Source organism: Sceloporus undulatus, chromosome 4 (genome assembly GCF_019175285.1).
Source record: "Sceloporus undulatus isolate JIND9_A2432 ecotype Alabama chromosome 4, SceUnd_v1.1, whole genome shotgun sequence".
In the NCBI taxonomy this organism is placed as follows: Eukaryota; Metazoa; Chordata; class Lepidosauria; order Squamata; family Phrynosomatidae; genus Sceloporus; species Sceloporus undulatus.
In genome coordinates, this window is record NC_056525.1 from 211813782 (window position 1) to 211824525 (window position 10744).

At 40.1% G+C, this 10744-nt stretch overlaps 1 protein-coding gene across 1 annotated transcript in view; it reads left to right on the forward strand.

The window, feature by feature from the left end:
* Positions 1 to 10463, forward strand: part of STMN2 (stathmin 2) — a 45620-nt gene extending 35157 nt beyond the window's left edge. The window contains exons 4-5 of the mRNA XM_042465557.1: positions 6802 to 6993; positions 8439 to 10463. Of these exons, the coding sequence (XP_042321491.1) occupies positions 6802 to 6993; positions 8439 to 8498 (252 nt within the window). The 3' untranslated portion in view covers positions 8499 to 10463. The remainder of the gene's footprint in view (positions 1 to 6801; positions 6994 to 8438) is intronic.
* Positions 10464 to 10744: the final 281 nt, after the last annotated feature.

Below are 10744 nucleotides of genomic sequence, written 5' to 3' on the forward strand. Positions count from 1 at the left end.
ATTCATAGAAGATTTGATTGAATGATTTTGCAATTACTTGCAATCAGTGAGGCAAGTAGTTGCAAAACCAATCATTAAAATCTTCTATAATTTTTTTTAAAAAATCATGCGCCAATAGGTCACACCACAAGCACAAAGCCAGCAATGTGGGGTGGGGTTGGGGGGTTGGGATGGATCTATCAAAAACTGAGAAGAGATGGCAAACACCTCTCTGCCATTAGTCCCTCCCCTCCAGAATGATGCGGGTCAGATCCGTCATTCCCACTTGTTGAACACACTTCAGTATCAATTATTTTCAAAAGAACTGCAAGGAAACTAGTTTCTGGAAAAAAACAGGTGTTTTGCGTTTGCCTTGTTTTATTGCCACAGAAATCAATCAAAGTAGGATCGAAACCGATCAGTGATTCACTTTGAATCATAGTGGGAATGTGCCCTCTGTTAGTTCAGACAAAATGGCAAGCTGTGTTTAATCAAAATATATATATATACCAGAGGAGGAAAGGGAATGAGAGGAACATGCAAGCCAAGCTTAACCAAACCTGCATCAGCTCACTACTTTGCATTTTTATCCTGCTTGCAACATGATTAAAAAACACATATAAAGACACACTATGTTTTAATGTTAAAATAGAATTAAAGAGATGCTTATGTTAGGACAGCAGGTAAATAAAAAAAAACAGTCTTAAAAGACATTAGGAAAACAAAAGATAAAGTACAGCATCCTCCCATTAAAAGCCCCTTTCTCAGCAGCCAGTCACTTGCCAACAATCTGCTTGACTTAAAACAGTCTTTGCTTGCCATAAAGTACAAGTGATATCATCCCTATAATTACTTCTTTGGCAAGCAGTAAGAAAAGAAGAAGGCAGATGGAATGATTCACTCAAGGATGCCACAGCCTTGAGCTTGCAAGACCTGAGTAGGGCTGATGATGACTGGGCTTGCTGGATGTCTCTCACTCGTAGGGCCACCATAAGCCTGACTTGATAGCTGATAACAACAACAAAATCAAATCAGTTCTTTGACATCTGATATGTTCATATAATATGTTGTCTTTTGTCACTCAACAAATCCCATCTCTAGGATGGCACAATATTTTTGTTTTTTGTCCTGCTTTGAATGGTTGATCCCATGTTGAGGCAATGCCAGTTAAATATAGTGATCTTCACACTGGTATATTATTCTGCCACCCCTCTCCTTTTTCAGGCATCATAGTTATGAAAATAATTCCTCCAAATCCAAAAGCACAGTGACCAAAGAAACGTGTCTGCTACTTCCTGAGGATGAATAACAGAATTAATAGGATGATATCTGTCTAATAACAGAGCTCCAAATATTAGCTACTACTGAAAGGGAAACTAACCAATACCAGCTTCCAAGGTCTTAAAGCCCAAGATCAAGTTGCACAGTAGAATTCCAAAGGGAGGCATATTCCTAATTGTTTTAGGATTAAGGCACAAAAATTAGATGTGATCCTGCTAATGGATTTGTATTTGTGTGAAATATAATTGGGCAAGTCCCTGCTGTTTAACATCCCATGGAATGGAGGATAATTATCACTCTTTTTTAAGATTCATGCTGTCAGCTATTCACTGAATGCCATGAATCTTGTACTGGTTAATGTCATTTACCAGAATGATTCTGTGAAAAAGAGACTCCCATGCAGTCATAGCCAAAAGTCTTCCTTAATACAGGAACTGGGCAGCCTCTCCCCATTCTCCTTTTCTGGTCTGTGAATGCTATATGCTAAACAAAACAAGACATTAAAACAAGGCAGTGTGGGGAAGGCAGGAAGTCTGCCTCCTCCTTAACAGCAAATTAAAAATATTACAAGAGTATTCTAATATCCACATTAATCTCCTTTTCCTCTTAAGTTCAAGGATCTCAAAATGATAAAGCATATCTAAAGAAAAAGAAATGTGAAATCTTTCCCAGTGACATAGAAATCATCTGTGGTCATTGTGTTTGTTTTGTTAATGTACAACTGTAACTCTGCTTTTGCACTGACCTCTAACTGTCATCAGTAGCTGTTCCAGGTCTTTGTTATTTTCTGCTGGTAATATGCTGCCATCTGCATATCATAAATTGTTGGTGTTCCTTCCCCCAATTTTACTCCATATCTAATCCTACTTTTTTGCATAATATGAGTTGTGTATAACTTAAAGAGATAAGGTGCCAGCACCCCTTGCAAACTGGAAACCATTCCGTTTCTCTGTATTCTCTCCTAATAGCAGCTTCTTGTCCAGAATATATACTTATACCTCAGGATAATCAAATGTTCTGGTACACCCATTTCTCTTAAACACTGGTTCATATTCTTAGTGCACCATACCAGCATAAATATACCAGAGTAGACAGTGACAGGAAGAATGAAAAGGCTAAGAGTGCAGCAGCCATGAAGGAACAAAATACTGGAAAAATAGGCTGATTGGAGCTGGCAGATTATTATTATTATTATTATTCCTATGGTAGCCTCAACTAGACTAGACCTATTAAAATAAAGATATTTACATAAGTGCTGGCTCCCTATTCAGCAATGATTCAATGGCATTACTATAACTGGGACTACAACAATATTTTGTCTTTCTTCCCTTCCCATTGCTAAGCAATCCTGGTAAGGTTAAACCACTGGCATAGCGCATCAAAAGAAACTGGCCCAAATACTTCCTCAACAGACTGTCTGGTGTGGCTCAATACACTTTGCGCCGGCCTGGACACATAATAAGGTTGCCTGGAAAAACTCCAGATTGGGGCCACAGGGCTCCCAGTGAGGCTGCCCTGCCCCCAGCCCGGAGCAAAACAGGGCAGTCTGTACTGGGCCTATATTATTAACACTGGCTATTTTTTTAAAAAAAACTGTTGGCAATAGCACAAACATCCTGACAAAAATTATGGCTAAAACCATGGAGGTTCTGTTGCACCTTAGGGAATCATTAACATTTGACCATACATGGTGGTGTTACTAGGAGGTATAGACTGCAGAGGGTGACACCTGAGAATAGGGGTGACACCTGGTTGAGTCTTCTTCCTTCTTTGAGGGGAGGCAGTGCTGCTTCCGGGACTCACCCCTTCTCTGCTGCCCTGGTTCTCTAAGCTATAGGAGACAAGGCAGCAGAGAAGGAAGGAGGAGCATGATTCCCCAGTGCCTTGACTTGCTCACTTCCAACAGGGAAGGATGAACAAGTGCACATGCACCTACCCCTCCCACATTTGCCAGTGACTTGGCTAGTTCATGGCTGGTTTTCACAGTTGGCCAAGGTGTGGCAGGGCAGGCCACCACCCCAGCACTGCACCGGGTGATGCCAACATTAAGAACATTGTCCATACACAAATTTTGACTTTACCTTCATTCTGTCCTAAACCATGTACACACTGCATATATACCTGAACATCTATTATTATATGCCATGCATCTGATGACAAGTGCATGGCATGGACTCTACATTATGGTCTACACTGTGCAACTTTACAGATACTTGGCTACATAGCAGAGGTGTTAAAGAACCCTCGTAGTAAACTGTGAAGATGTGTATCAGGACACTAGCAAGAATGTTTGGATGTGCATTGGCCCTGATAGTAAAGACACTTTACTGCCTCCTCTACATGATAATGTCACAGCAGGCCTTGCTGAATATGGAGATTAAAAAATGGCTCAGTTCATTTAGGCTAGTGTAAAAAAGGCTAGTCTGGAAAGGAGATCCATCTTGACCACCTTTTTAAAGGCTTTCAAGATGGTAATAAGGCGGATCTCATCCGGCAGGTCATTCCAGAGCCTAGGAGCAGCTGAGGAGAAGGTCATCTGGGTCACCGTAGGCAATCTAATCTTCTTGGGTTGGAGCAGGTTCATTTCCAAGATGTGATCCCAAGGCTACCCGGCTTGCCCTGCAGCTACAATTTATGTGACCAATAGATAGATAGATAGATAGATAGATAGATAGATAGTGGCAGGATACAGACCGCCCCTTTCCCCGACGGATCGGGGCCTCAGCTGCCACAGCGGCAGCCCCAGAGGCACTGATCCACCGCTTTTCCTGACCTTGGGGAAGCGACAAAATGCTGCTTCCCCACGGCCTGGAAAGGGGTGTCCTTGGGGCTTCATGCCCCAAGGACACCCCAACAGCGGCGGGGAAAGGGAGAAAGAGGCCACTCGATTTAAAGGTCACGCCAGCAATATGCATGGCAGAAGGAACTCCAAAATGGAGCTCCTTCTGAAAGATGTAACCGCTGTGCCGTTTGGACGCGATACAGCCTTTACGTCAAAATGGCGGTGGCCATGTAGACAGGGCGCCACCATTTTGACATCCTGGCGACATACTAGGGTTGCGGGGCGTATATAAGCAATGCCCCAAGGCAACCCTAGTACATCGCCAGAACATACTTAAAGGCCAATCTGGACAGGGCCATAGATATAGATATAGATATAGATATAGATAGATGTACAGAATAAGCATCATGTCTAATTTATCCTGTCTACAAAGTCCAGTTCTTCCTAAATCACCAAAGGAAAATTCCATCATGGTCTTTACTACCTCATCCCCCCCCCCCCCTTCCTTTTTAAAACATTTGGTTTAGCAACATCCAACCTGAAGCAGAACTGTTTAAAATTCAAAAATTAGGTCATAGCTTTGAGATTTTCAATTGGCCATAAAAAAGACATCACACTACCACTAAAATATCCATTATTTATAAACACATTCCTGCTCATTAGTTTAAAATGATAGTTAAGAAGGATAATTTTCTGTAAATTGGTGGTCTGAAGCCAATTTTTTAAAACAAAACAAAACAAATGTTCAAAACATTAAGACATATTAAAGTCTTGATTTCTTGAGGCCATTTTTAGCAATGTAAACAAACATGCTGTTAAAAACAACTTGACCTAAATATAAATACACAGCTTACACAATATAAATACACAAAAGCTCATGAGGTTTAGAGGAAAAATATAATAACAGAATATTTAAGGAGGGTTCATCAGCACCAGCCTTATTCGAGTTCCATATTTCTCACACATTCTGAAAATATCTAAAGCAAGGATGAGCAAAGTATGCCTTTTGTTTCCCACCACCCTTGACCTTTACAGATTTCTGGATCATCATTTGGGGGGGGGGGAGTTAAATTGCCTCTCATGAAGGTAAATTACCTCTGAGAGCAATAATTTACCTTTTAATAGATTAAAGTGCCCTTATACTGTTTAAGATTTTTAACAATCAATTTTTCAAAGTCAGAAGTCTGCTTTTTGTGTTGTGGTTTAGAATTTTAAAAAAAAATTAAATGAAAATATATTTCTTTAAAAAAAATTAAAATATCACATCTTACCAAATTTTCACAAATTTTTACATTAAACAATACATTTAGGCTGTGTGCATGATATTGGACTTTAAAAGGATCGTTTGAATTTTGCTAGTTGCTTATGTCACAGCTATTGCTATTATATTCAATGATATATTGGAATTATGATTTATAAATAACATTAGTACAAAAAGGATTACTAAGCATTCTGTAGGGTGTGGTATGGGAGAAAGTCAATGGGGGGGGTGACACCTTGAGTTACTGCATCAGGTGAGCCCAAAGCTAGTGATGCCACTGAGCGTGACATTGCCTCCCAAAAGGAATTCTGCCCTCCCATAAATTCTGTCCTCCAAACCTCTAGCACTACATTAACTTAAAGTTTCAGTTAAAAGTCGAGTACAGTTTAGGCATCCAAAGAAAAGGGACAGGCAACATGATAAAGGGAATGTGAACACAGTAAATGGAATAGTTCTAGCTATGATCAATTTTGAACGTGTCACTCTCTGCAATGCTAGACATTTGGGTATAGAAAAGTTCGTAGGGGGGGGGTCAGAATTCATATTTGGTAGGCAATGTCATCACCCCCTACTATCTCAGAGGATGGTGGATTCTTTGGAAGTCTTTGGACAGAGATGTGATGACTGTCTCTCAGGAGTACCATATATACTTGATTATAAGTTGACTTCATGTATAAATCAAGGGGAGCTTTGGGGGCCAAAATTATGGATTTTGATAGGACTCTTGGATAAGTTGAGGGTAAAAGGGGCATATAACAAAGTATCTAAAGGATGAAGCAAAGGAAAACAGAGCCAAAGAACTTACAAAATTCCAGCAGGCATAACTGTTTGCACTTATGCAGTGGACCCTTGTTATACACTGGGATTTGGTTCCAAGATCCCTTGTGTATTACAAAATCAGTGTATGCTTAAGTCCCATTAAATATAATGACATAGCAAAATGGTGTCTTGTATAAAAAATGGAAAATCAAGGTTTGATATTTGAAATTTATACTTTTTTGGAACATTTTCAAACCATGTATGTTTGAATCCGTTTATACAAAATCTGTGTATAAGAAGGGCCGACCGTACTAAAGGCTGGATGGATGAGAGTATTGGGGGGGGGTCATTGCTTCAAGGACAGATGACACTCTTGCCATTCACTAGGGGATGGTTCCATTTTGTAAATAAGAGGTGAAGTGTAGTGCTTACATTGACCCATGAATAAGTCGGCTCAGTTTTTTTTGGGGTCAAATTTTTGACTAAAATTTCTGGACTTATACATGAATATATACAGTACTTGCATGACAAGATTGGAGTAGATGGCCCTTGTGGTCTCTTCCAACCTATGAGTCTATTATTCTATTATTTTTGTCCACCACCACCCCAGCTACACCTCTGGGCGCCCTTGGTCTCCACTGGTTCCAATCACTTGAGATAAACTGTTCTTTCAAACTTGCCTGAATGCTTTTTTAAACTGAGCACACCTCTGGTTCTCTTTTATTTCCATACTCCATAGTCCCAGGAGGCCCAGGTGCTGAAACAACTGGCAGAAAAGAGGGAACATGAACGAGAAGTTCTTCAGAAGGCTTTGGAGGAGAACAATAACTTCAGCAAAATGGCAGAGGAAAAACTGATACTGAAAATGGAACAGATCAAAGAAAACCGTGAAGCTAACCTAGCTGCTCTTATTGAACGCCTTCAGGAGAAGGTAACTAAGTTGAGACAGGGAGGAGGAGGGTGGTGGCAGAAGTGGAAGAGAAAAGGAGGAGTTCAGAAACAGGCTACCTCTGCAGGCCTGGAAGCCATTTTTGCCCCCTTGTGGACCTTGTCTATCCATCTCTGAAAACTGATCAAATATGGGAAAAGGTTTACCTAAAAAAAAAAGGGCCATTCATAACCCTGAAACCACTGGGATGTGTATTGTCATCTCCATGTAACTTTGGTCCCCCAGGCCGGTTTTTGGCCATAAAAAGTTTTTTGGTTTGTTTGTTGTTGTGTCATTGTTGGATTTTGGGGGGGAGGGGAATGTCCACTCCCCTATTTGCCCAAAAAGTAGTATAAAAGAGATCCAAAGTGATGGGCATGCACTCAAGCTTCAGAACATGCTCCCATCTGCCTGCCTAGAAGTAATTTTGGATGATCCAAAAAGTCATAACCTTCTTTTAGATGGACCCCCAAAATGGCAAGCCTGTGAAGATTTTGCATGTTGTGAAAGAAGGATTGGGACCCACCCCAATCCTACCCAATTATACCTATCTGGATCATAACTTGGGTAAATTCAATTTTTTACTATGGCCCAGTACAGACCACTGCTTTGCTGTGGCCTGCGGCCAAAATTAGGACTCAGAAGAGCAGACCGTCCGCATACTCCGCACTCCCCCAGCACCATTTTGGCACATGCACATTCAGATAGCATGTGCGCTGATGACATGCCTTGTGTGCCACATCCAAACGGTGTGGCACACAAGAGATGTCACCATGCCACTCCAGGGTGCTAATGGCGCCTTGGCAGTGGCAAGGAGAGGAGCTGCATTTTGCAGCTCCTTTTTGGAGCGGATCGTTGTCGCACTCGTGAGGTTGCCATGGCAACGATCCGGGGCAGAAAGGGGCGGCGTCTCAACGCCCCTTCCTGCCCATCTCTACAGGGCCTATATCTCCCAGAATCCTTCAGCCAACTTGGCTATTTCTAGGATCATCAATCCAAAAGAATCACTTTTCAAATTGTGCTCTGAGTCGCTGGATGTCTACAAACCTGACACTATGGGAAAGGTCTTAGCCTTGTTCATGCATTCTCCAAAACTCCAGAGGTCCCAAAGGTTTGATGCAGTGAAGGAGAAAGAGAGAGGATGAAAGAGAGATTTGCATTCCTGTGCATAGGGACTTTGTCAACCTTTGAACATTTAGCATAAAATCTGGAAAATTATTTTTGTGTGCATTCAGGAGAAATTAAGTAATCAATGGCTAAGATGACCAGATGATACTAGGAGATGAAGTCTAAGCAATAACTTCCAAGACTCTGCCCTTTCATCATGAGGATACATGAAACCAAATGCACTCCCCCCTCCCCAGTTTTTGTTTTGCTGTGCTTTTCTGAAAAATGACAGGGAACATAATGTTAAATGTATTTATTCTTGATTCTCCCCAACCCCACAGGAGAGGCATGCTGCAGAAGTCCGCCGAAACAAGGAGCTCCAGGTGGAACTGTCTGGCTGAGCCTAGCAGTGGAGAGAGTGGGATCAGTTCCCATCATTCCCTAAACTCCCCTGCCTATATTATTACAAATCATGAGATACTAGTATGGGAAATGTATGACATGGTTTAAAAAAAAAAAGAATCGAGAACTCAATTAAAAACAAAACAAAAAATAAAACAATGCAGTCTTTGCAGAATGATTTGCTTGATGTTTAAAAATAAAACTTGGATCTTATTTTGTAAATACTTACATTTTTGTTAAAAAATACAAGTATTGCATTATGCAAGTTATTTCATAATCTTTACATGTCCTGTAACAGGCTTTTGATGTTGTCTCTCTTTCCGTTCAGTTGAATTTGTTAGAACTTTGCTATGAAGTTCCCTGCAGCAAAATCCAAACTGAGCGATATTCATTCCAACTGAACAACCAAGCCAGTAAAGAAGGTCTATGGTGCTAAAGTCCAGTCTTCACCTAATGTCCTAGAAAGCTTTGCAAATCAATATACTTCCTTAAGATAATAAGCAAATTACAGGCATTGTGGCTTGACAGTGATCTTGGAGATAGGGCTTTAAAATATTAAGCAGTCATAATTTATGGATAGCTGTGGTTCTATTCTTTCCCAAAAGAAAAAGAAAAAAGGATTGCATTTCACTTCTGCAGTGTGTCCCTGGAGAAGTCCCACTGAGTTCAATGGAACTTACACTCTGGTATGTGCATAGAGGATTGTCATCTAAAGGCTTATAAAAAAAATATGCCTTACTAAACCGAGAGGGACTTATTTCTCAGTAAATATACATAGTGTTGTAAATTGGTATTCAAAGTAAGCATTTCTTCTGCCTTCAAAAAAAATTGCTTCTCTGTTTCAAAAACAAATTTTATTGACAAAGAGGTAAAAGGAAGCAATTTTGGATTTTCTTTCTTTCTTTCTTTCTTTCTTTCTTTCATTCATTCATTCATTCATTGAAAGAAATGACAAGCCTTGAGAATGAGCAATTGTATCTGGGCCAAAAGAAATACTCCTTTTTAAAAATTTCAGTTTGAAAATGGATCAAATTTGCCCGCTTAAAATTCACTGCTAGAGCAATTCATAAATTTGAGTCAAGGAACTAATAGGTATAGATAGTGTGATTTGTTCTGTTTATCTTAGGCCATAGTCCTATCCACAATGGCTGAAATCAGTGGGGACAAAGAAGTGGATCTTTGCGGGTAGGCTTCCAGCCTTAAGCTGCTCTATTTCCTTATGATATATGATGCTGTGTGTAGTATTTTTCATCGGGACTGAATCAGCTGGTTGTAATCCTGCTGACTTTGGCTCTCCAGTGTTAGTCTGTTCTGCCTGGTTTTAAAAAGATGCCTAGAGTGAGGAGGACAGAAGCAGCAGGGGTGACTAGCCAGGTGCTTGTGCCAAGTCAAGTCTCGCCAAAATCAATACTTACATTGTCCCCCAAATTGCTGCCAGTTGGAAGTTGTCTTAAACCCTTCTGGAAATTGCTGCCTGCATATTCTACTCTTCATTAGTGCTACTTTTCTGTATGTCATTGTGAGCAAGCTGTGATTAATAAAGAATTGGGGTTCTGTGAACTGAAAAAGAAGTGGTCTTGTTTTCTTATCTAAATCTTTTCCCCAATGTGACAGATGTCAAAAAACAAAAAAAGAAAATGAACTATTTTCATTGGCATCAAAAATTGGCCCGTCTAGGTCAATACCGCTTCAGTTAGCCACTTTGATTTCCTTCTGCTGACAAACAGACATCTTTTTGTTCTGTAAGGCCCAGAGCTTGGAAAAGCTACTTTGGGGGCTTAAACAGGTTTTAGGCATCCCGGTCCAAAAATGTGAAATGTCTTAAATTCTAACAGACTTTTGGCATGTGGGCTGTTCTGCTACTGAAGGGGCTCTAGCTTGTTGTGGGCTGGTGTTGTCTTTCCTTGTTGCCTTTTTTCTTTTATTTGTGTAAATTTGCTTTTGTGTTGTTTTTGTTGTTGTTGTTGTTGTTTATTTCTATAGCCTGTAAATGTACACAGCATTGTACATACTGATAATCAATCAATAAAAAAATAAAACCTGCCAATGGTGTACAATCTACAAAATACATATAAACAGTAGGTAGTAATAAAAAATAGAATTAGTTAAAAAACAGGCAACAATTAAAACATCAACATCCACTATCTAATCAAATATCAGATAAATATCAGATAAATATTTTTAAGACTTTGTCTTAAATATATATGTTGTTATTATTGGCAGCCTTGAATTCCTATGTTGGCAG